At 39.2% G+C, this 26,903-nt stretch overlaps 1 protein-coding gene across 6 annotated transcripts in view; it reads right to left on the bottom strand.

Annotated features, from left to right (window-relative positions):
- Positions 1–24,698, bottom strand: part of pcgf5b (polycomb group ring finger 5b) — a 145,978-nt gene extending 121,280 nt beyond the window's left edge. The window contains exons 1-2 of one of the 6 annotated variants that reach the window (XM_048608995.1): positions 24,403–24,698; positions 21,860–22,207 (exon numbers count right to left, since the gene is read on the bottom strand). In XM_048608995.1, the coding sequence (XP_048464952.1) occupies positions 21,860–21,971 (112 nt within the window). In that variant the 5' untranslated portion in view covers positions 21,972–22,207; positions 24,403–24,698. Of the gene's footprint in view, positions 1–21,859; positions 22,208–23,075; positions 23,187–23,254; positions 23,480–23,560; positions 23,861–24,402 lie in introns of those variants that run through there. The other 5 variants (XM_048608996.1, XM_048608998.1, XM_048608997.1 and 2 more) reach the window with 5 other exon arrangements.
- Positions 24,699–26,903: the final 2,205 nt, after the last annotated feature.

Genomic DNA, 26,903 nt, shown 5'->3' with positions numbered 1-26,903 from the left:
CCCTTTTTCTGATACTTCAGAATAAACTGTAAACTCCTAATTTTCTTATTGATTTATCATAAAGGTTTTGGCAGACATCAAAACTGCATGGTCCTAAGTACTTCTGCTAGAGGGAGATTCCACACTATCAGCGGTTTGTTCTCTGGTACTTGATCATTTTCTGACATAAAAACCTGTTTCAGACCTTCTTCACTCTATTCTGGCAGTCCATACATATCACTTCTTGGTCCATCTGAACATTCATCCAATACTTACATAGAAACGTAGTAACTAGGCCATTCGGCCCCTCAAGCCTGCTCCACCATTTAATGTGATTATGGCTAATCTCGAATTCAATTCCATATTCGTACTTTTTCCCATACCCCTTATTGCATTTAAAATTTAAAAATGCATCTCTCTTTCTTGAATACGTTCAGTGACTTGGTCTCCAGATTTCTGTGGTAGAGAATTCCATGGCTTCACTACCCTTTGTGTGAATGGATTTTTCCTCATCTCAGCCCTAAGTAGTCCCAGGACATGGGGTAGACTATGTCCCCTAGTTCTAGACTTTCCAACCAGGTGAAACATCCTCCTGGGATCTAGTCTATCTATCTCGCCCTGTAAGAATTTATACATTTCAAACAGATCTTTTCTCATTCTTCTTAACCTAATGAATACAAACCCAGTCAAACCAATCTCTCCTCACTGGACAATCCTGTCATTCCTGGAGTCTAGTTAACATCCACGGAAAGGGCATCCTTTTTTAGGCAGGGAGACCAAAACTGCATGCAACGTTCCACGTGTGGTCTCACCAAGGCCCTATATAACTGCAGTAAAGCATCCCTACTTCTGAACTCAAATCCTCTTGCAATGAAGGCCAAAATACATTTTGCCTTCCTAATTGCTTGCTTTACCCGCCTGTCACCTTTCACTAACTGCTGTACAAACATACCTAGAATCCTTTGACAACCTACACTTCCAAATATATCACAATTTAAACAGTCTTCCTTTCCACACCAAAGTGTATAATTTTACATTTACTATATTGTCAAAACTACCCTGAAGCATCCTTACCTTCTCTTTATGACTCCACCCAGTTTTGTGTCATCAGCAAACTTGGAAATGATGCATTTGGTCACTTCAGCCAGGTCATTTATTCACATCGTGAACAGCTGGAGCTTAAGCACTGATCTTTGCAGTACCCCATTAATCACTGCCTGACACTTGGAAACAGACCTATTCAAGTTCATTCTGTTTCATTTATAAGTCAAGTTTCAATCCATGTCAACATATTACCACATGATTTGACTTTGTCCACTAACCTCTTGTGAGGGACCTCATGAAAAGCCTTCTGAAAATTCAAATATACATCCACTGGTTCTTCCTTATCTGTCCTACCCGTTACATCAAAATGCTCTGGTAAATGTGTGAAGCATCATTTGCTTTTCATGAACCTATGCTGGTCCAACCTGTTAATGCTTTCCAGATGTTTTGTTTGTGATAGACTCTAGCATTTTCTCCTTTACTGATATTAGGCTAACTTATCTGTAACTTTGTTTCTTTCTCTTCCTTTTTAGGAAGAGGTTAAATAGTGGGGTTACATTTGCCATTCTCCAAACTGTAGGCACTTCTCCAAATCTATAGAATCTTAGAAGATGACCACCTATGCATCCAATATTTCCCAGAGCCAATTCCTTTAGTCCTCTAGGGTGTAGATTTATCAGGCCCTTGTGATTTGTTAGCCTTTAACTGCACTAATTTCCGCAACATCATTTTCTTACTGATGCTGATGTGTTTCAATTCCAGCCTCTCATTAGACCCTTGATTCCCTATCAGTTCTGGGAGGTTATTCGTGCCTTCTTTTCTGCCATTTCTTTGTTCAGCATTATAACTTCCCTGGCTTCTGCCCATAACGGAAGTACATTTGTCTCTACTATTCTTTTCCTCTTTTTGCACATTTATAGAAGCCTTTATAAGCAGTTTTAACACTCCCTGCAACTTCACTCTCAATCTCCATATCCCTAGTCTTGATCAAACATTCTGTCCTTCTTTTGCAAATTGCTAAAATGCTCCCAATCCTCAGGCTGTTTTTTTTTCTGGCAATTTTATCCATCTCCTCTTTGGATCTAATACTTTTCCTAATTTGTTTGTAAGCCATGATCAAGCCACATTTCCTCTTTTATCTTTAGGCCAGACAGGAACAACAAATTACTGTAATTCATGCACGGGTTCTTTAAATATGAACCACTGCCTATCCTCCACCAACCCCTTTAGTAAGGTTCCCCTTGCCAGTTCACACCATCATAGTTCTCTTCATTTAGACTCAGGGCCCTAGATTCAGATTCAACTACTTCATTCTCCATCTTAGTGAAGAATGCTATCCTATTATGGTTGCTTTTCTCCCAAAGTACCCCACATAAGAAGATTGTTAATTAAACTTTTCTCTTGGACAGTACTGAGGCCAGAATAACCTGTTCTCTGCTTTGTTCTGCAACATGTTTGTCTAAACAAAACATTGCATACACACTCCGGGAAGTCCTCCTCTACAATATCATTACTAGTTTGGTTTATCCAATCTATATGCAAACAAATGTTACCTACAATTACAATGTACCTTTGCTTCATGCATCTTCTTTGATTTCTTGTTTAATGTCTTCCCTTACATCTCCTCTACTGTTTGAGGGGCTACAGACAAGTCCCCAATGTTTTCTTCCCCTTTGTGTTTCTTATCTCCACACGTAGAGATTCTACATCATGATTTTCCAAGCCAATGTCCTTCCTCACTATTGCACTGATTTTACTCCATTACTAACAACACTATCCCCAATTCCTCTCTCTTTTTGTCTGTCCTTCCAAAATAACAAATGCCTCTGGACGTTCAGTTCCCTCCTTCGTCACCCTGCAGACATGACATCTCAACTAAATAGCAACTTATATCTACTTGCCCTACTAATTCACTTACCACATTGTGTATGGTCTGCGTATTATGACAAAAGTCTTTCAGCTTAGTTTTTTACCTTGTTAATCATCTTAGCTTTATTTTGCACTTTGGCCCCATTTGTTTTCAGCCCTTGTTTATTCTACCTTCAACTTCTGCTTCTTAACTTTCTGCCATTGATTTCTATCTCTGTTTCTCTCTCATGTCATCCTGCTCAGGTTCCCATCCCCTTGCTATTCTAGTTCAATCAGTCCCCAAAAACACCACCCTCTACCTGCCCTGGATAGCAGCCCCAGTCCTGTGCAAGTGCAACCTATCCTACTTACACCAGTCTCAACGTCCCAGGACGCTGAATCGTTCCTACGTATACCATTTCTCCAGTCATATTTTCATCTAGTCAATCCTGTTACTTTTACTCTCGCTAGCAAGTGCACTGATCATCCTAAGATTAATACTAATTAGGTCCTACATTTTATGTCTTATATTCTGCTTATAGGACCTAATCCCTTTTGTTTATCAATGCTGTTAGTACCAACATGTACCTCGACCACTGGTGGTTCACCCTCCCCCTTCAGAATGCCCTACAATTGCTCTGAGACATCCTTAACTCTGGCACCAAGGAGCCAACATATCGTATAACTAACACCTTCATTTGCACAACCCATAAGTGTGGCATCCCTCCATTGTATTTCATGAGTACCGTGTCAGGTATCTGTCCTTGGATATGATTGCTACTGTCCATCATGGTTACTCACATTACCACCGTCCATTTTTTGATCTATATTACTTTATTTCTTGGAATCTTAACTACAAAATACTTGGGTGTTTGAGGTACTAAATGCCTCGTCTACTTCTGCTCAGTGTGTGAGATTCTGTAATTAACCCCAATTAATGAACAATAAATCTTAAACACATTGGTTCCCATGTTTGGTGAGTACTGCTTTATCAATACAATGTTACCTTACTCTGGGCTTTCCATTCTCATGATCCTCTCATTATACACCAGACTGTGCCAAATTAAAGTATGTTTCAGATTATTTTATAATGTTTCAAAGTTCTCAATGTTTTCCAAGACCTTGGCATTGATGCAAGCCAGTCTCTCCACATGAAATGCATTCGAGGACCAGATTCAAGTCCTACCTGTTTCAGAGGTGTAAAATAACTTCTCTGAACAGGTGACTGTAAAAATATCTGCAAATCTGTCAAAGAAAGAAGTAACTGTAGCTATCTTTTAGGGCAGGAGGACTACTGTACAAGCCAAAAGCCAATTTAGTATTTACACAGACTAACTGATCTGGAACCAATTCTTTACATAAACCACCTATGCTACAGCAATTGTCAACTTGTAACCTGGTTCATCAGCTTTTATACAGCATTTCATCTTTCACTGAGTTCATTGCTCAAAGGACCTTAAGCTGCAGTAGTCATGGCCATCACATATACATTTTCAAAACATCTCTCAACTTACCTTTACAAATTTCTTGCCACCATTAGTAAGAAATGTAGCTGGTCTCCAATATCCAGTATCTAACCATTTCTCCATTTTTTGTCTATAATAATCCCTGTGCCCTTACCAAGTATTATTGTAAAGAAACTAAATCTGGTTGCCAGATTTATGAAACATAGAATGAAAATATTTCTTTTGATCCATGGGCACGACTTTATCAGAATCATGCGTCAATGGAAGGTTTGCATTAGACTCAGCACCATCCTCGGATACATTATCGCATGGTTCACTCCTCTATTCCTTAACAACACCTGCAACTTTAGCAACTCAGTTTTTAAATCTTTGAAAAATAGGATTTACAAATAGTGCAGGTCACTTTTAAGACTTGTTAGTTGTTTATTCTCTGATAGCATTAGTACTTGCATAACCCTGTCAAGAAACCTTAGTTTTATTCAGGGGATACAATAATGTTCTAACTGGATAAACTGTAGACCCCTTACTTCCCAAAAATAATTGCCTTATCATGCCACGTTTGATTTGTGTCTTTTTTTCAGAAGGTTTAACGAACAGCAAAACTATCTCACTGGAAACTATATCAATAAAAAAGTGGCTTACTCCAACAACTTAACATGGAATTACAACTCTCATAAGTGGTCTGAATGCACTGTCATCGCAAAACTTAAAGCATGTATGACTTTTAGGGATTTTCTAATCAACTGTTCAGAGACATTATTAAACACCAGGGACTATTAGTCCAGTGGGAGCGACACTACCACTGAACTTACAACCACATGTCGATCCTCACCACTTAATGAATCATTTAATACTAACCATTGTTCTACACCTTTTCAAAGTGCAAACACTTTCTGGCACAATACAGTTAGACAGGTCCACAATTAACACAGTCAAAACAAAACTAAAACTCCTTGTGACTAGTACAATTGGGATTTTACATTATCTTCATCTTCTGTCTCAGAATTGTATGTGTATGTCTCTACTTTGAGCAGTTCTGATATTTCCTAATCAATCTGTTCAGAGATGTTACGGAACCACTCTGGAGCAGGTGAGACTTAAAACCCAGGCCTCTTGGCTCAGAGATAAGGACATTACCACTGAACCACAGGAGCTCACTTTGAGTAATTCATTGCAAATTGATACTTTACTCACACCTCAAGTGCCCATTAAATTATTTCTTGGGCATACATGTGATTCACTTGCCTATCACTGGTATTCCAATTCTGTCTTCTGCTGCAATAGCCACATCTGCCAAAGGTCTTTCTATCCTTAGTCCATCTTTCTTTAACTTATCCATTGCACTGACATTTGTATCCAGTCTCTGTACAGTTCAAAATTCCAGCAGCTACTGAGTCCCCTATTCTCTGTATCATTGCCGAATCTTCCACTTGCTCAACCTTCACTGCAGGAAATGATCATTCCCTCAGGACTTTTTTCAACTCAGCAGACATCAAATTTAACAGGGAACCTGCCTCTAAAACATGAACACCAGCATAAAACCAAGAACCTGTCCTTATCTTGCCCAACCGTGAATTTTAAACATTAATGCTAAACAAAAGTTCTTAAAGTTGAATTCAGTGATCTTTCACACAGTATATTAAAGTCCATGATATAATCCTCCATGAAGGACCATCTACTTTTCGAAAATCTTTCAGTGTCAGAAATTTACAAACTTTCATCAGTATCCAACCGATGGGAATCTAGCACATAAAATACTATATTTCTGATGTTACTTCCAGTCAGAAGTCACAACACAAAGACGATATCCCTACCAGAGATGTAATTAACCCTGTCCAAACAACCCTTATGTTCTCCTGCTGGTCATACTGTCCAGGCTCAAAGAATGTCAACTGGTAATTACGTCCCAACAATTCACACTTTTCTTTGGTCATTTCTCACAATGGTTACTGGGATTATAGTCACCTTTTTCATTTTTCTGTTTTCTTTTAGACAATCACTCTCAGCTACCATGTTCTACACCAGGAAGTTTGTTAGTGAAGGTGCCGTCTTATGTATCAGAGCCATCTTTTTCCACTTTTTCATTTACTTAGAGTGAAACAATACAAGCATACATCACACAACAGTTTCAATACATTCTTCTTTATATGTGCTAGTGAAAATCAAATTAATGCTCTCCACCTCCATATAATTAAACAATTAACCTACAAGTAATACTTAAATTTCTGAAAACAATTTTGAATTATCAAAACAACAGATTATACCAATAAAATTAGAAACAAGGATGAATTATTAAAAGAACCGTTTGCAAACAGGTCACACAATTTTCCCCTCTTTAACGAGAACTTAACTCCAAAATAAGGTTTGTATAATTAAAATATGCAAAACTTGTCATAACAGTTAACCATAAATTTGTTTTTGTGTCTTCAGTAGTAACTACTGTTTTTAATTACGACTTTAGCCTCACAGCTGTCGGAAAGGAGGAAAAATAACTTCAACAATTTGCAAATGGATAGTAGAAAATCAGTGCTCATAATACGTTATCAAATTTACCTTTAAACTTCTGCAGGAAGGATGTGTTAGCAATTATTCTATCTTGTACTCTTTGAAGTATTCAGCCAGGAAAAGATATTTGAAAAGCTAAAGAAGGTCTTTCAGAATTTTTTTTGGCAACTATTGAGAGTCTTCCTTAAGTAAAAGTGGTATGTGTTTGTGGCCTGGTAAGAATACATACATCAAATATGAGCTTATGATTATTTTAACTTTTTTGTTTGAATCATAAATATTCTTTTAACTTTTCTCAGTACACAGAAATTACAAATATATTATGGCATTTTATAACAATGATTTGAATACAAACAGCCGAAGATATTGAGTAGGTTTTCAACTAATTTTTTTTAAACTATTAATTTTTTTTACAAAAAGGCTCAGGAACTGTGTCAAACAGGGAAAAACCGATAGCAAGTTAAACTGCCCATTCTTTACATTTTATTTTACAGCTGTCATGGATGCGTAAATTACTGTTGTCATTGTGTGAAAAACCCCAAATGTCTAAGATATCTATCTATTATCCAGATGGTGAAATCCATTTTGTTCTTTTCAGATATTTATAGATTAAAAAAAAATGATTTGTACCTTGGAAAAATTGTTTTTCTACGGTACCACTTGGCAGTGTTTTAAACTGACATGAAGACTACTCAGTTCTGAGGAATTTGTTTATAAGTCCCACTACCTCAAACCCAACCTTCCAAGACATTCCAACATCACTGACTGAATTTTGCTACTTGAAAACAAAAAATAACAAAAAAAAATGTCAAAGCAAGCATATGTTTACAGTTCCAGAGGAGTAGAACGGAATCTGTATATTTATTTATGTAGGTTACTAAATGCCAGAACAAATAAAATACAAATTCTTCAAATCTACAACTGTTTTGGAAACAATTTTAATTGAAAACCTATGCGCTACAAATAAACAGTAATTCCCACTATTACAGTCAGCAGGTATGAGAGAGAACCTAATATGGATAAGGCTGAAACAAAAAGAGTGAAACTCTGTCAAGAATAACCAAAAGTAGATCTTTAAAATTCTTATATTTTGCATATTAATGACTCAGCTGCAATTCATTTATCTACACTTATTACTTGTTATAATGGGATCTGGGTAAAACCACTGGTGGCTTGTGATTGCATAGCTCACTGCCACCGATCGGCCTTTCTACTATTTTATAATGTATGAACTAGTACAAGTAATCCAAAATAGAATGACGGCCTCTAAGGTGTGTTGCAATGATAAATCAAAATTGAATATGAATTTTAAATTTTAAGAGTGACGATGAACTCCAAACTCCACCATGCCCACCAACAATGGAAGAACCAAAGTGTACCAACGAACACCATGTGCTCCCTCTCCAACATCACCCAAGTACAGATGTAACAATAGAAAAGATGCAGGCAGTCAGTTGCAATGCTCTCAAGACTCATTGCCTGGGCTAGAGGAACAGACCCATGGGTCCAATTTAGCAGCTTCTCTCTATCCCAGTCTGGGGCTGAAGCACAATTTAAAGGCAACCCCTTTAAAAAAAAGACATGTAAAGCTGCAGTCTACCACAATTCATATAAACATGGCTCATCGACTCCAGGAGACCATAAAAATTGCAAGAAACTGGGAGTCCATTAATTGACTTAACCTATGATTTTACAGAACTGCCGTGTGCAACAGCTTCTACTCCAAGGGCTTGACGGTTTATGGGGGAATTACAGGAGGTCGGCGGGGGAAGACTTCTGTATGGAGACCTCTTCACTGGGGGCTTCCATCAATTCCAAACCATTACAGGGTCTTAGCAAGATGTAGCTTATTGCATAATAGCAATAGATACAATTAACGTTAGCTAGTTAAGCATAATTACAACTGTGAAAACTAGAGACAGACTACTTGAGTGCCCAATTCTCCACCCAAAGATTGCATTACATCATCAACTGGGGCTAATGCAACGTCAACATCAACAACTTTCAGAACCATTACCTTATACAACATCCTACTCTCAGCCTTTCCCCATAGCTAAGATTAAAACATTCATGCATATCACCTCCACTTTTACAATTACCACCACATTTCCCAATTCTCTGACTTCGCAAATGCAGGCGCTCCAGAATGCATTCCCTTCTGACTTGGATTACTGCTGGATCTTTGGCTTGAGAACTGTTAACCTTGATTCAACTGTGAACCATTTCTCCAATGGAGGATCTTTTATCTCTTGAATGTCCTTCACAGCAGATGTTGTTCCTACTAGGCCAGTAGTTGATGCATTATCTTATCTGGGGCACACCTAATCTCTGGAATGTCCATTATAGATGTCAACTGCACTGTTTTCTTCCTTGCAGTACCCTTGATTTCTGTACCAGAGCAATTGTTTTGTATTTAATTTGAACAGGTATTCTGTTTTCCATAGTACCATGGATGTTCAAACAAAGCAATTTTTTCTTTTTGACCACGTCCTGAATCTACGGACATGATCTGGCTTCCACGGCATTGTGTGCCACTCATCTCCATTTTGTTCTTGCAAGTTCTTACTCTCAATCAGCTGTTAAAGTTGAGTTCAAGTATATAAACTCCTTACTTCAGCTTGATGATTCAGTGATTATCTTTCCGGTGGACTAGACATTTTCACATCCTTAATCATGCTACCAGAAGATTGCCTCTTATTCAGCACCACATCCCTGCCACTGACAATTCTGCTTTGACAGACAGCAAAATGAAACGTTCTGTGGTGATGACAGGAATAGGAGTCATTTCCATCAATCCTGTAAAGTCCGAGACTTCATTCTTGTTAACAATATGAAACAATTCTTCTAAACAATATGAAACAATTCTTCTATGCCAACATAGGAAATCCAATAGATTTTTCTTTCTTTAGGGGTTCTGTCAATGAATCTAAGAAGCCCAATGAAATCTTCTGCTGGTTTCTGCTTGACCAGCTGACTGGTTGGTTGGTTTCTGAACCAGTCCTTGTGAAACTAATCAATCTCTCATTGCTATCACAAGGATGTTAAGGCCAAGACAGGTGAGGAGGTTCAAAAGTGAGAAATATTGACTGTGAACTCATACATATTTTCAACTCTCATATGCTATTTGTCTTGCGGTGTTACTTGTACCATACCTTTAATCTTTGAAGTTGTTCCACATGGACCACGTAGTTTTATTTTTGTAGGATGTAACATCTATTTTTCATTGATGTCATCTGATCTGACAGTACAGTGAAACATATCCCATTGGAACAACATTTTCAAAACTTCTCCAATTTCACTACACTGATTATATGCTTCTATCAGCCACCTTTCAATTCATACGATCACAATCACACTCTACCCCCAATTATTATCAGCATTTCAATCTGTATTGGAATTATGAAAACCACCGAACTTTTTTCTCAAATTTCCTTACAAATCTTTGTCACTTTATATCATCTGTGAAGCTTAGTGGTCTAAAATGTATACTAGGAACAGTACTATTTCCTTTCCTATTCTTTATGCTGATGTGGATATGGTTCTAACTCCTTCAGACAACATTATGTTCTAGCAGTGTGACCACACTGCCATCAATTTGGCACTGCCACTTTCTTTTCTGCATCCACGTAACTGTCATGAAACTATTATAATCAGGAATATTAAGTTCTTAGTCCTATCTAAATACAGGACATGTCTTCAGCGTAGCCATCATATCTTTCCATAAATGTTAAATTTAATCATGATAGTTTGTTTTATATGTTTGAGCTTTCTTCCTTGTTTTCATATGGATTTTTTGATATCTTTCCTCATCCACAAACATCACTGTATCTCTCATTATATACTATTTTTTTTTCCTTTAATAATAGTCCAATCCTTTTTATTTCAGTCAAGTCTTTTGTTTCTGTTCCAACAACTATACTAATCCTGTTTTCTCTCTTCTAATTACACTCCCTTTTAAAATTCTCCTCCACTACACTAATAACTTCCTCTGAAAAGATGCTGGTGTCATTTTGATTCTAACGAGAGTCACTTCTTTGTTCTAACCATCTCTCGTTCCAAAGCTCACTCAACTTCCCCAACACTATGTCTATAGTCACATTTTAGCATTCAGCTCCTCAGTCTATTTTTTGCATGGCATAACAAGTAATTCAAGGGTTACCTCTCCGGAGGTTTAAAGGCTTTTCAATCTAGCTTTCAAAGTGTCCAACTATTTAGACTCCCTCTGCAAACTCTGAGGTAAACTTCCAAATCATTGATTTTAACATACACCACCATATTTCACAGGTCTCTTCCCCTTGCATAAATTTCTATACCAATTCTTTGATGTCCAGCATAACAGATGCAACAATTGTGAAAGAAGTTGAATTTCAACTACTAGTAACATTCTCCTATTCCTACTGCCATTCCTCTGTGAAGCTGTTAGTGCCAGTCTGAATTCCCAATTGTACCAGTGTTTTTTGCAACAATCAATTTCGGCTTTATTTCATGCAAATGACTGTAGAAGAGCGTTCCTGTCCAAATGCAAATCAAGGGTTAAATTCTAAGAGCCACCGGTCTAATCTCCACTCTCCCATGGTCTTTTGTAACCCAATATTAATTTCATGTTACTAAGCATGAATTGACTACTAATAATTGACTAACCAAAAAAGACAGGGAAAGACTGCCTGAAACCAGCAGAAAAAAATTTGCATTTATATAGCCACTTTAACGTAGAAGACGACATCCCAAGGCACTACAAAAGAGCATTTAACAACAAAATTCAACTCCAACCACTGCAAGATTTTAAAACCAGCGACCAAAAACTTGGTCAAAAGTAGTAGACTTCAAGTCTCAAAACAGAAGAAAATAGTGTGGTGAAGATGTTTAGGAAGGGAATTCCAAAACCTAATAGCCTTCAAAGCTGATGGCAAAGCGAAGAAAACCATTAGATGCTCAAAGATTAGAACTGGAGGAGTGCGGAGATTTGGGAGGGTTATTGAACTAGAAGGTGTTTCAGAAATAGGGAGGGACAACGACCTGGAGAGAATTTATAACCAAAATTTAAAATTTTTATATCAAGGATTTACTTGATCAGAATCTAATTAGTTTACCAAACATGGGGGATCTCTACGGACATATATATAAACAATTAACCCGTTACTAACTTGACCAGCCCAGCATTACGATAGAAAATAAATTTAAATTTAAATAGCACCTAATGTTAAAATAACTAAAACTAAACTCAAAAGAGTCAAATAAATTAAATTCCAGTAAATTTACTTTAATACCTGAAAATTCGAGACCCCAGAGTATGTTCAAAGAGAGAGCTGAAGAATTGTTCAATGAGAGCATTGTTTTTGCCACAACGATTCTGAAAACTTTAATGGTGCACTGGAGCTAGGATTCATGCACATATGCATAATGGAGCCTTGGCATCAATTCAGGACTTTTCCACCACTGTCTCTATTTGATAGTCGACAATGTTGCCTCAGAACTCTTGACCCCAAATGATCATCCAATAATCCCAGCAGGAGTCATAGCCAACCCATCGTTTGAGAACCATGCCCAAATCTTTCTTGCTAAGGTTGAACTCCAAATTCTCCTAGCCTTTATTCTACATGCCTAATCGTCAAACACAGGATATCATACTTAAAAGAACATATTTCAGGTACTGAGATAGTAGGAACTGCCGATTTTTCTGAAGAAGAGTCTAGACCCGAAACGTCAGCTTTCCTGCTCCTCTGATGCTGCTTGGCCTGCTGTGTTCATCCAGCTCTACACTTTGTTATATCATATTTCAGTTACTGTTTCCTTTCAGGTGCAATCAGTAAAAGGCGCACAATTGCCCTTGACATTCTGCAGTTTTATTTGAAGTGATACCGTAGCTCAATTCTCCAATCAACATCATTAGAATGACAAAGCATATAAATCTCCACGAAGCGCAATCAGGAAGCATGATAGACTTCCTTTTCGCATTAAAAAAACTGTGTTGATACATTTAAGACTGATTAAATGATGCAGTTTCAATACTATGGCCGAAAATAGGCTTAAAACAAAAAAATGTAACAAATATCAAATCAACTAGTTACTTTAAATTCACTAAAAGAAATTTCTAAAATAAAATTGAACCATTCTCTGGTTCACTACAAACTAGAAAGTTTCACCATGATTTAATATTTAAAAACATGTGAAATGTATCTGCTAGAGCCTTTAAAGTAAAAATTCAATTTGAAGATGTTCTTTAAATGATTGTAAATGAACAGAATTGCCAGAAACTTCCTTTGTTTGTTATTCAGATGTGGGGCCTGACCAGTTTTATGGACACAGCCAGATTCCGGAATAATGTTTTATTTTAAATCCTTGTTGTCATTTAACATTTTATGCTGCTTTCGCTAATTTCAGGCAAATTCCAGTGGAAAGCCTGGAATATTAACCTCTCCGCCAATTTTGAAAAAAAAAAGTGTGAACTATATTCAAAACCCTCAAGTTTAATTGGTATTTTGCCCTTTATAAAATATTTCCATTTCATGTACATGTACCCTTTACTTACACTTCACAAAATGAAGGAGTTCACAATGGTGTTAAATTTTATGCTGCACTGGTGTAATCCAATCTACTAATTCTTCTAAATCCTCCTGAAGGCATTTACAAGACGTTTCCTTTAACTTTACTTTTTCCCCATTCTGTATGTACCTGCCTATTCTATTACTGTGCCCCTATAGCACACCTGAAAGGTATACCTAATAGCTTTTTGTCCCTTGGTCAGCTTCTCATCCTACCTGTTTTCCACTTGGTGTGCCTTTTATTTTCTATTTACAGGGTACCTTATCAAACGCCTTTTAGAAAATTTACATGGACAATATCCAAGCAGTTCATTTACTATTAGTCCATTATTTACTATGTGTTTACATGGATTTATTTCAATATTTTGTCATCTTGCTTCCCCAGCAATGAAGATTCAGATGTTAATGCATGTGTGGGTCTGAATCCCTCAACATATCTGTCAACCTTTCAGTGACAATTTATGTGAAGGAGCATTAAGTCACTTAAAGATCTAAAAACAACAAAGCAGCTGCCATCTCTTGCTACTTTTTTTCTAAAAAGGGCAAAATGACTGGAAATGTAAAGAAACATTCAACGCAACAGAGATTGGCTATTAATTAACCCCAAAATGCATCTCTTTGGATTTTTTTCTTATTATGAAGCATTTTGATAGTCATTCGAAAGGGAGTACTGACATCAAAGGGATAGGCTGTCAGTGACTAAGCATCTAAACACTGTTCCAGTGTTCAAACACAGTGAGAGTATCACAAGAGGTAATTTGCTAACGTATTGTTTTTAAATGAACAACTATGATTTTCAGCTAAGAGGGCTGGTCACTATCATCCCAGGTAATGACCATATGATGTATCACTTAATAGATAGTAAAACCAAAGAAGAAAATAACACTTCAATTCTAAACCTTCTAAAGATACAGTGAGGTCAACAACAACAACAACATAAAAAGTGGAATCATAAAACATAAAGCTATCTACAAAAGTGCTTTTTCAAAGTTGAAGATGAGGTAATCCACACAACATGGAAGTAGAACAATTGTCTGTTTTTCCAATCCAGGAACAATCACTTTACTGCAGCTTCAACCTTTTCATAACATAAGAGATCATGAAATGAGGCATTGGGAAAGTAACAATCATCAAATATGATATAAACTACATATTTCCCCACAAGGACATGCTTTCATATAACTGAACTTCATTGTGAATTGAGAGAGTCAGCTAAGTGAGAGAATTTGAATTCATACATTTTGAAAAGTACTGGGAAAGAAGGAGAGTTTTAGGGAAGAAAGTCTGAGATTAAAGAGGAAATGTGTTGCATGAAGAACCAGCTACTGTAATGTAGCAGAGGCAAGCAGCAGCACAGGTCTCCAATGTCAGAAGAAAACGACAAAAATAACAGACATGACAAAGGCTTTAGGTAAAGGGCTAGAGATGGACACATCATTGAAGGGCAGGTGGAGGGGTTTGGGGTAAGGCAATGATGAAAATTGAAGGTAAGGATGTTCTAACTAAATATACTAAAAACAAAGCCAGTGCACAATGAGAACAGGATGTTTGGGTGACTGGCACTTAATGTGGGATATAATGTGAATGGTAGAACAAGTTGGAGTTTACTGACTGTGAAGGTTGGGAAGCCTGATGGTAACATCTAGTCTAGAGGCAACAGCAACACCTCCTCAGATTTTGCTGGCAGTGAGTAGGTTCAGTCAAGCGCAAGTCTGTGAAGGTAGAATTCAGCAAGCTTCATGATGGACACTGCAAGGTATTCCAAACTCAGCTTTAGGTCAATCAGCACCTGAGGTGGGCACAACCTGGATCAGCCAGGGAAACTGTGGCATCTGTAGCAAGTGAGCAAAGTTTCTGAGAAGATCCAAGTGAATTGGTTTCACAATGGTTCTCTCAATATTCAGCTGCAAGAAATTCTGGTAATCTTGGAAAACAGAGATGGAAAGTTAAACAAAAAGAGAGTTGGGATAAATATGTCATTATCACATTTACAACTGTTTACCTGACACAAAATTTACAGGCAGATGAGGAAAAAGACAAAGGTTTTTTTGTAAATTCTGGGGAAAAAACATAACTGGACAAGAGGAGATATTATTGATGACAACCTCATAAAAGCAAAATGCTGTGTATGCTAAAACTCTGAAACAAACATAGAAAATGCTGGAGAAACTCAGCAGGTCTGGCAGCACCAATGAAAAGAGTAACAGATTTAACGTTTTGAGTCCAGTATGACTCTTCTTCAGGACTGCCTGAAAAGGTGGTTGAGTCAGAAACTCTCATCACATAACCAGTTTTATTTAGATATTCTGAGATAACAAGGTGTAGAGCTGGATGAACACAGCAGGCCAAGCAGCATCATCGGAGCAGGGAGGCTGACGTTTCAGGCCTAGACCCTTCTTGTATTGCCACACACCTAAGGGTTATGCGCCAAAAGGTAGAAATAGGATTAGTGTCGTCAGATTTGTTTTTTGACCAGCATGGACATGTTGGCCTGAATGGCACTCCTTCTGAGCTGTAAACAGTCTATCAGGGTAATCAGAACAGACTAGTGATGGCAAGATCAAATAGCTATAGATATGGGTGAGGTTCAGCACCAGCAAAAACGTAACAAAAATTAGAACAAAAAGGGACAAAAGGTGTAGTTAAAATAAACAAGAATGAATCAGTAAGGGGCAGAAAGTCAGAGTGAGACAAGACAAATTGGTTACTTGGGGAATTTGATTCAAAATGGGAAATCAGTGCTTAGAAAGAAAGAAGTACATTAAGCATAGAAGACTTATTATAAGACATTAAGCTTGCTGAGTGGGGACTTCAGTGAAGCATACCAGCAGCTGCTGATAGAATTTCAAAATTTTGAAAAATATACACTTTTAAAACAACCTAGCACTAGACAAATAAATTTATAACAAGGAGTACAAAAGTAAGCTTAAGTCTTATCCAGTGCGTATGGAGATTTGTGGACACTTCAAGACCAACACAAACACAATGCAAGATATTCTTTGGGAACAGGACAAACAAGTGGCCCACACTGACAGTAATAACAAAGGCAGAAAGGACAATAGTCATTCAAACAGCATTTAGGAAGCTTCATAGAATACTAGCAAGAAGGACCTCAAAAGCAGTAATTTCCAAGTTACTCCTAGTGCATTCTTGAGAATGAGAAATAAGGGAATAACAGAGATGGATGCATAGCTGAAAAGATGGTACAGGAGTGGGAAGCTTTAGACTCTTGGGATACTAGGACTGAATCGGAGGGATATGGCATCTGGAGAAGCTAGATAGGTTGCACCTAACCAGACCAGGACTGGATTCCTTGCTAGTGCAGTTGTGGGGGTCTTTAACCCTGCAGGGATATGGGAACAAGGACAGGATATCACAGTAATACCAGGCACACAAAACACTGGAAGAGATGGATAGCATCAGAATAGAGAACAGTAACTTAATAGATTGAATTGCAGAAAAAAATGGAGTCTGAATCAGGGTTCTACTATGCAAGTGAATGCACAAATTGGTACAGCTTGCCATATGGAATTATAATGCTGTGACTACAATAGAAAGATGGCTGAAAGAAGGCAACAAAGAATGCTAAATATTACCGGTTATAAGGTTTTCAGAAAAGTTAGGAAAACAGAAAAAAAAAAATGGGTGGCACTAGTGTTTAAGGAAAAAATTGTAGTTCCGTAGAAAGATATTCCACAAGTTCAAGAACAGAGTCAGTTTGGGTAGAACTAAGAAAGAAAAAGATGTAATTGCATTGTTCAATATAGTCCATAGACCAGCAACTAGTGATAAGGATGTAACGGAACAATGTGCAAGGAAATTACAGGGGTGCAAACATCACTGAGTAGTTATAATTGGGAATTTTAGTTACATGGATCTTGACTAGGGTAGTGGTACTGATTTGGTTTAATTTATTATAGTCACATGTACCTACGTACAGTGAAAAGTTTTGTTTTGTGAGCAGTACAGGCAGATCACAGCAAACAAGTGTTTGCAGATCACAGGGTGCTTCGACAGAGCAACGCACACAAGGCTATGGCTGCACTGGAGGTGTACAGAGCGAGATCAACACTATTTGAAGTTAGAGAGGTCCATTCACCAGCCTAATAACAGCAGGAAAGAAGCTGTTCTTGAACCTGTTGGTGCATTGATGCGTGTTCAAGCTTCTGTATCTTCTGCCTGATGGAAGAGATTGGAAGAGAGCATTACCAGGATGCGCGGGGTCTTTGATGATGTTCGCAGCCTTTCTGCGGCAATGAGAAGTGTAAATGAAGTCCATGGATGGCTTCCATGATAGTCTGAGCTGTGCATACAAGTGCAAGTGATTCTAGACTGAGAATTTTCAATAGCAGTGCATGTGCAGTCCAACAAGAAGAAACTGCCAGAACAGATTCTTCAGAACAAGATGCTTTGAATAGATCAAGTGTCAGCGCGTGAGCATTGAGCATTTAGGAGTGGGTGGCATGGCGGCTCAGTGATTAGCATTGCTGCCTCACAGCACCAGAGACCCGGACTCAATTCCAGCCTTGATTGACTGTCTGTGTGGAGTTTGTACATTCTCCCCATGGCTGCATGGGTTTCCTCCGGGTGCTCTGGTTTCCTCTCACAGTCTAAAGACGTGCAGGTTAGGTGAATTGGCCATGCTAAATTGCCCTGTAACGTTCACCCTAGTGGGATTTGCTATGGGAAATGAGGGGTTACAGGGACAGAATGGATCTGGTGGATGCTCTTCAGAGAGTTGGTGTGGACTCGATAGGCCAAATGGCCTGTTCTAACATTGTAATGATTCTATGACGGGGACAGTGATTATCATATCATAAGGTTTAAGCTGATGGTGGAAAAGGAAGAAGAACAATCTGGTGTAAGAATAATTAACTGGGGAAGACTTGACTTCAATGTGGCAAGAACAGAGTTGGGCTAGACAAAATGGACCAAAGGGTGGTGGAATAAACTGTAGTTAAACAATGAGCTACCTTCAAAGAACAGATAGTTTTCACACAGTTGAGATATACTCCCTCAAAAGGAAAAAAGTGGGACAAACAACCCCAGAGTTCCTTGGATGAAAAAAAAGTTGTCAGTATTTAAAGTTGATACGTTACCAGAATCAGACAAGATACGTGCAACAACGCTGAAGGAAACGACAGTGGAAATTGCAGGGGCACTGGCAAAAATCTTTGAATCTTCTCTAGGCTCAGGGATGGTGTCAGAGATTGGACGTATGCAAATGTAACACCCTTGTTCAAGAAAAGGATAAGACCAGCAATTACAGTCCAGTCAGTTTAACTATGGTGGTGGGGAAACTTCATAAAACAATTATTTGGGATAGAATTAATTGTCATGTGAAAAAATGAGTTAATTATGAAAAGACAGCACAGATTTATGGAAAAATTGTGCTTAACTAAGTTGCTAGAGCTTTTTTTGAAGAAGCTACAGTGAGAGTTAATGACAGCAACATTGCTGATATGTGTACATGGACTTACAAAAGATTTTCAACACAGTATCACTGAACAGACTAGCAAGCAAAGTTATAGCAAGTGGAACAAATATAACAGTTGTAACATACATACAAAATTGGCTGAAAGATAGGAAATAACCAGTAGTAGTTAACGGATATTTGTCATTCTGGAAGGAGGCTTGTAGCAGTGTTCCCCAAGGGCTGGCATTAACTACTGAGATTTTGTGTGCAGAACAATTTCCAAGTTTGCACATGATGCAAACTTGAAAGTGTTATAAAGCATGACGAAGACAGTGTAAAACTACTAAAGAACATCATCTGCCAGCTATCTGCCCACCAACTTGTTGAAGTTCAGTGCAGAAATGTCACAGAGTCAGAAAGATGTACAGCAATGAAACAGATCCTTCAGTCCAACTCATCCATGCCAGCCAGATATCCAAAATTAATCTAGTCCCATTTGCTAGCATTTGGCCCATATCCCCCTAAACCCTTCCTATTCATATACCCCTCCAAGTGCCTTTTAAATGTTGTAATTGTACCAGCCTCCACCACTTCCTCTGGCAGCTTATTCCATATTCGCACCACGCCCTGCGTGAAAAAGTTGCCCCTTAGGTCCCTTTTAAATCTTTCTCCTCTCATCTTAAAACTATGCCATCTAGTTTTAGACTCCCCCACCCCGGGGAAGAGACCTTGCCTATTTACCCTATCCGTGACACTCATGATTTTATAAGCCTCTATAAGGTTACCCCTCAGTCTCCAACGCTCTAGGGAAAATAGCCCAGTTTATTCAGCCTCTCTCGAAGCTCAAATCCTCCAACCCTGGAAACATCCTTGTAAATCTTTTCTGAACCCTTTCAAGTTTCACAACATTCTTCCTGTAGCAAGGAGACCAAAATTGCACACTGTACTCCAAAAATGGCCTAATCAATGTCCTGTACAGCCTCAACATGACCTCCCAACTGGTACACTCAACGCACTGACCAATCAAGGCAAGCATACCAAACATCTTCTTCACTATCCTATCTACCTGCGACTCTACTTTCAAGGAACTATGAACCTGCGGACCAAGGTCTCTTTGCTCAGCAACCCTCCCCAAAGCCTTACCATTAAGTGTGTAAGTGTGAGGTGATACATTTTGTAAGAAAAAACACGGAGATACAGTATAAAGTAAAGGATGCTATCCTATAGGGTAAGCAGGAGCAGACAGCCTTGGGGGTGTACTGGTGTGTAAGTCACTAAAGGTGACAGGACAGATACTGCAAATAGTTAATGAAGCACACAGTATCCTAAGCTTTATCAATAGGGACATAGAGGAGCAAGATAGTTATGCCGCATTTATGTAAGACCAGTAGTTAAATCTCAATTCTGGGCACCGTACTTAAAGAAGGATGTAAAGAAGGGTTGAAGAGAACACAGAACAAGTTTACAAGAATGATTCTAGAGTGAGAAACTTCAGTTATGAAGGAAGATTGGAAAAAGGTGGGACTATTTTTGTTGGTGAAAAGGACAAGAGAAAATTTGATATGATTTTGAAAATCATGAGGGGTCTGAATAAAGAAGATAGGGAGAAACAGTTCTTCCTCGTAAAAGGTTTAAGAATAAGAGTGCAAAGATATAAGGAAATTCGCAAAGGAAGCAAAAGTGATTGTGATAAAGACTTTTCCACAAAGTCAGTGGTTAGGGTCTGGAATCTACAGCCTAGTACTGTAGTGGAGAAGGATTCAACTGTGACATTCAAAAAAGCATCAGATTATTATTTAAACACAAACAACATTTAAGATTATGGGAAAAGATAGGAGGATGGTGCTAATGTTCATTCAGAGAGCTGGTGCAGCGATAATGCGCCCAACAGCCTCCTTTAGTACCGTAACAATTCTGTGATTCTGAAAAAGAAATGCAGGTAGATCCCTTATATGTGCTGTAAACAATGAAGATGGATGTGAGGGACAGCAGGAAAGAAACAGGGGCTAGTGCACAAAGAAGGAAAAGTTATCACAAGAATAGAGGTCATGGCAGGACCTGACAATCAGAGCCAAGAAATAGCAATTTTGGGAAGACATGAATGTAAGGTGTAAGACTGCATAATAGCTTCATCGAGGGAGGTGGGGCAGGAGTTATAGCATTGGATCAGCTGTCACAAGTCATTATAACGTTAGATCGATCCTCAACAATTTGGAGGATGACACGGGCATCCAGGAAATGAGTGTTCTGGCTAGTCATTCAGCCAAGCAGTAGCACCACGATCAGAGCTTGAATGCCAAAATAGAAAATAAGCAACATGATCAACAAGTACACATCATGATTCTGAAATATCTATTCTGAAAGAGCCAGCAGCAAGTAGAATGGATATTGCAAAAAACACCAAGGGATAAGTATTATATCATCTAGGAAGATGCTTAATCCTTGACATTTTGTAGGAGATAAGGTCAACTGGGATGTTAAATGAGTGAAACCCAATTAGGGAATGTTACTGGAAACATAGATAACTTGGGGAGAGGAGGCATAAAATTGGGATTTAGTTCAAAAATAGTGCACAAAGATTAAGATCCAAAGTGATAGGTAATACAAACCAGATGTAAATGTTGGAATGTGTGTATAAGTAAAAGACATCCAAGGAGTCCTTTGAACAGGAGCTGGATGAGAGGTGGAAGCTACCTACTGTCCATTAACTGCCAATAGTATACTTTGTTATTCTGCTAAGAAGATTAGTTTGTACAATACAGTGGAAGCCCATTAACCAGGCAACCATTGACAGAAATAGAATCATTCCATTCTAAAGTTCATTCCTATTAATAGAAAGCAGCAACAGTTGGAAGAAATTATCTCCACTTACTACTACCAACTGTGTTTTTAAGTATTTTCTGTTACTGTCAATATTCCAGAAAGCATTGTTTCAACATGGTATTTTCATTTCTTTCCTCATATGCAACAATTGACGATGAATTGTTTACCAAGCCTGTTGCAATACTCCCAGATTATCATTCTGAAACATATATCATGGTTCTTGCAGCATTACTTACAAGTGTGTAGACACTCAGTCACTGTAGTTGGCTTGATTAGATAGCCCTTGCAGATGTAACAAGTGATGAAGGCATTAAATTCTCTCACTAGGTATTTCCTTTGAGTAGCCATTGTTGAACAAGATAACAGTAAAAGAACAGGAAAATCAGGCCAGAGTTGACAGGTGGCTCTATGCTTAAAGAACCTGCTGTGCTGCTCGGCACAGCTGCACTTCTCCAGGCATCTGTCTGAGAAATTTGTTGAAATAAATTTGAAGCAAATCAACTTCTCCAGGAGTACATTGTCCTTTAGTCAAGGATCAAGGTAACGCGTTTCTCTTCTTCTGTACTGTACAAAGTGTCCAAAACCTATAGCATTACAAGATAAAGATGTTAACTGTACATTAAATCATAGTTGAAAACAGTGCAGCGATTGGCTATTGCAGTGTTATAAAACTACCAATTTACTTATTCAATATGGTTCTTTGAAGTTCAAGTTGTTCATGAAGCAACTAACATTTTAAAACATAAAAAAAACTTTCATGATTACATCCAAGTAACTAATATGAACAAACTGTGAAATTTGCATTTGGTGTTTTGTTTTGGGGGATAGGGGTGTGGTTTAACCATACAAATCTCTTATTTTGTCACAAAGCAAATCTCAATCCCATTATGTCATAAACACACATCTTTCAGTTTAAGATGTTAGCCACTGACAACAACAAAAATAATGTCCAAATGAAAGAATGCTCCAGAATTATGCAAATCGTGTTTTCAAGCATTGTGAAAGATTATAGTAAATAATGCTTAATTTTAATTAATCTGGATCACATTCAATCAATACTAAAATTAAAATTTGTAGAAATAAGTAATTTCCATAAACAGTCCACCAGAAACAAAATTACTTGAAAATAATATTAAAATATCAGTTGAAGTGGTGTCATTATCTCATTAGGAAATTTTCAGCCAAGCGTGACTTATTATAAATCCAGAACTTCATGCCATGAAACCATCAAACCACAAGTCATCCTGGTAACTAGGACAAGTCTACAAGGTAGCAAGACAGGCTGTTGCAATTGAATTTGGATATCTCAATTTTACAAATTTGGGTTAAAAAAATTTTGGAAATGTAACCATCATTTGACTCAATGATTTACTACATGACATTTCCCCTTTAAATTAGACTTGGTTACTTTAAGGAATCCATAAATCTTACTCATATAAACTGGGTACACACCTTGGTGAAAAATACTGGGAGTTTGAGAGTAAACTATTTGTCTAGATTTCCAAAATCATTTTTGTTACAATGCTGATTTTTAAAGAATTTCACTAATGACTGCTCTTTGAAACTTTAAATTCCTACATACAGACTGATGGAACCCACTACATCATAAATCGTTTCAAAATGCCGTTTACCCTGTACTGCCCCACAACTTCCAAGCAACGCACATGAAGCCCTCCCATGAATGCTACTTGTGCATCGTCACGCATCGAAGGGTGGAAGATGCAGCCTTGTGTAAAAGTAGGCCGTATCGCAATGCTGGCTACCAATCGGGTATGCTCTGTTCAAAGAGGCGCTCTTGCCTTCTTTGCCGAGCAGCAAATTGATGGGTACGCTGTGAAAGCTGAACACGTGGAGCCCTGTCAGTTTGACTCGGTGTGCTGTAGTTATTATGTGCGCAGGTGTGTGCGTGCATTTAGTGTGGAGCGCACTGCACTTACTTAAAAAGCTGTTCCAATTTCACTACACAGTCCAGGCAATGCTGTCCCTCTCTCTCTATATTGTATATATAAATAAATCAGCTGACACACTACGCACCGAATTCTATCCCTGGGGTGAATACAGCTTATATCCACAAACAAACTCATCTCACCACTTGTATCTCGCAATAATGGAGATGGACCGATTGCTTCCCTCCCTCCCTGGGATTTTTTTTAAAAAAGCAACTGCGCAGCAGCATGATGTAGCGTGAAGCGAGGCAAGGGGAAAGCGAAAGTCCGCTTTCTACTGTAGCACTGAGCGCCCTGTGTCGTATCTGTCTCTCATCAGGAAGCCACCAGCGTCACTATTTGCGTCAGGCTGCGAGAGAGAGAGGGAGGGAGAGGAAAACAGATCTGCTCCCGAGTCGGAGCCGCAATCCAACTGGGAAAGTCGCTTCTCTTCCATCGGACCCGGCGGAGAGACAGAGAGCCCGCGTCCAAACCCCAACCTGTTCTCCACCAAACTCCCCTCTCTCTCTGAGTCTCCATAAACAGAGAGAGGAAAAAAAGCCCTAGAAGTTTCCAGCACAGTTTTGTGTGTGTGTGTGTGTGTGTGGCGCATTAGTTATTTCAGGGCTACCCAGGCACCTTAACTTCAAAGCTGCTGTTGCACTAACGGCAAGGTCGCTCGGCGTCTGCCTGCCGGGGCAACTTGATCCTGACACATGATCGCATCCTGCACAAACTTTACAGGGGCTGGAAACGAGAGCCAGCTCGGCTCAGTCACCACACCGTTCCCCCCACCCCCTGATGCCTCAGTTAGGCATTTTCTCTCTTTAATTTTTGGCGACTGCGTTTCTTACCTTTTTTTTCTCAAGAGGCCATAGTGATTACAAGAGGACTAGAGTTTTATAAATTGTTTTTTTTTTGGTTGTGGTGTTGGATGGGAATCGCGGCCGGATGATGTCTCAAAAAAAAACCAAGAAATGAATAAACACCCGGTGGGGGGTGGGGGTGTTGAAGAAGAGAGAGCGAGGAGAGGGGAAAGAGCTAAGTTTTGTCACTGGCTGAATGGCACTCAGCACTTGCTGCCCTGTAAGAAGCAGGAGTGAGATCGCGGAAATACCGAGAGGGAGGGAGAGAGAGAGGGAGGAGGCGGCTCTGCGCTTGTTTACGCACCGCCCGGCCATTCCAAAGCCGAGCTGCGCTCATTGGACACAAACTAGGGCGCTCGCTTCGAACCGGCTCCAGGAGCCGGGGCCCTGCTCCGCGGGACCTCCTCACTCCGGGACCCTTACCATACCCCACCCCCACCCCCGGGACACCCTAACTCCGGATCCCTGTAGCACCAGGGCTCCACCCCAGCTCCCCACAACCTAACTCTGGGACCCCCCCCCCCATAAGGACCCTCCAAAAGCCTCCCACTCCCCACTTTCGCCTCGTGGCTGGGCTGCACTCCTCCGGGACTCTGTTTCCTTCACCTACCAACCAAGCCCCCCCCACCGTATATTTTTCAAGGCTCGGTTCAGTCTAATCATCCCGCTCCCCTTCGGGCCTGCCCCCACACCCGCCTCCCGTAACACACACTCCTGTTCCTTCTCCTAGCCCCGTCCCGGCACCAGCCGGTCCTGTCAAAAAGTTGGTGGCCCTGTTTGTGTCTGTGTGTGAGAGAGTGAGTCGGGCTGGGCTGGGCCGGGCCGACTCGGGCGGCTTTGAGGTGCCGGTCACCGGTACTGTACCTGAGGGCCCGGCCGCCGGCTCTGCCAGTGTGTGGGGGATGGGGGAGGGGGGAGAGTGGGGGTGGGGGAAATCAACCCGATTCAAAGACTCAGTCCGTTTGTGACATCAGCAGCATAGCAACGGCCCGGTCCGGCAATGACATCATCGCCCTGGCAACCTCCATAACACGTGACGCAATCACCTTGGCAACCCGGAAACACGTGACGTCATCGCGAAAACCAGGGACGATGACCTCATGTATCTGCCCATATTGCGCCATCATCCTGGGAACCTGGAATTCAATCAGTTGCCCCCATTAAGAGTTCATATTGTCATAGGCAGAAGTCACACGGCACTGGGTTATAGTCCAACAGGTTTATTTGAAATCACAAGCTTTTGGAGCACTGCTCCTTTGTTAAGTGAAGTCACTTGATGAAGCAGCCGCACTACAAAAGCTTGTGATTTCAACTAAACCTGTTGTGACTTCTGACTTTGTCCACCCCAATCCAACGCCAACACCTCCACATCATATTGTCATGTTCACAAGATACGAAAAAGGCTCATGAATTATTCAAAAAAGTTTTAACATCTTTGTTTGTATTTTTAAATTAACATTGTTCAGTTAAAACACAGCTACCAGCAATGATATGTCACTTAACATAATCAGTAGTTAACAGGATAAAACTCAGATATCATTGTCCTGTAATACCTCATCCCTGCATTGTTTGGGCCTTGCTGTCAACAAACACAAAAAGACCTCTGCTCTGCAGCCAGTTATGAACAAAGGCAAGCTATAAAATTCATCATGCCTGAAGTGGTGCTAATGATTCACTGTTGATCTATTAAAAAGGAAATGTGGTTCTAACCAGAACTACAAGCCAATTGAAACCAATTCTTCTGGGAATCCTCACATGTCCAAAATTCCTGCTCGTTGAAAAAATGTTTTTAACTGTACATTTTCTGAAGTCTCTCTTCAATCCAACAGGGATCTAGTTTCATGATATTGGTCTGCTAGGAATCTCAGGCCTGCTAATACTACAAGCAGATTCCAAGCCAAGCTGAGCCTGTATCTATTCTTGATCTCTTCAAAATATGGTTCTCAAAAGAAATCTCATAATTGCCTGAAAAATGGAATAACTTCATTTGCTACATCTTCAACCACAAGGAAAAGGGATTCTAAAAGTTCAGCCAATCACAAAAACCTTCACTGGACACTGGCTTCCTGGACTCAAACAAAATAGCATGAATTAATGCCCAAATGTTTAATTGTTAAGATATTCTTATTTGTAACCTGTTTTTTTTACCTTCCGTGTATACTGTGTGTGCAGATGTATATATTGGAACAATCATCCCACAGGTTTAAATAAAACATAGTTTGATTTTAACCATAAAGTGTTTGCTGCAGGTTGTTATTTTACCTAGAATTCACAAACAGAGGGTTTGAAGAAAATCATGCTGCAGTCCATTTCAAAAGGAACAGAGAGAGAAAATAAAGATAATTTTTTCTTACTAACAGAAGGGAAGAACAATAAAATAATTAAATTCTCTCTCACATTATTCCCAAAGAGAAATTTGGGACACAAAGCTAGGATTGATCCATTAATACAAGCTGCATATGGCTAACATTCACAAAGCCTGACCAGAG

This window comes from Rhincodon typus, chromosome 20 (genome assembly GCF_021869965.1).
Source record: "Rhincodon typus isolate 14 chromosome 20, sRhiTyp1.1, whole genome shotgun sequence".
Classification (NCBI taxonomy): Eukaryota; Metazoa; Chordata; class Chondrichthyes; order Orectolobiformes; family Rhincodontidae; genus Rhincodon; species Rhincodon typus.
The sequence above is the reverse complement of the archived record's forward strand: the minus strand, read 5'-3'. Positions and strand labels throughout refer to the sequence as shown.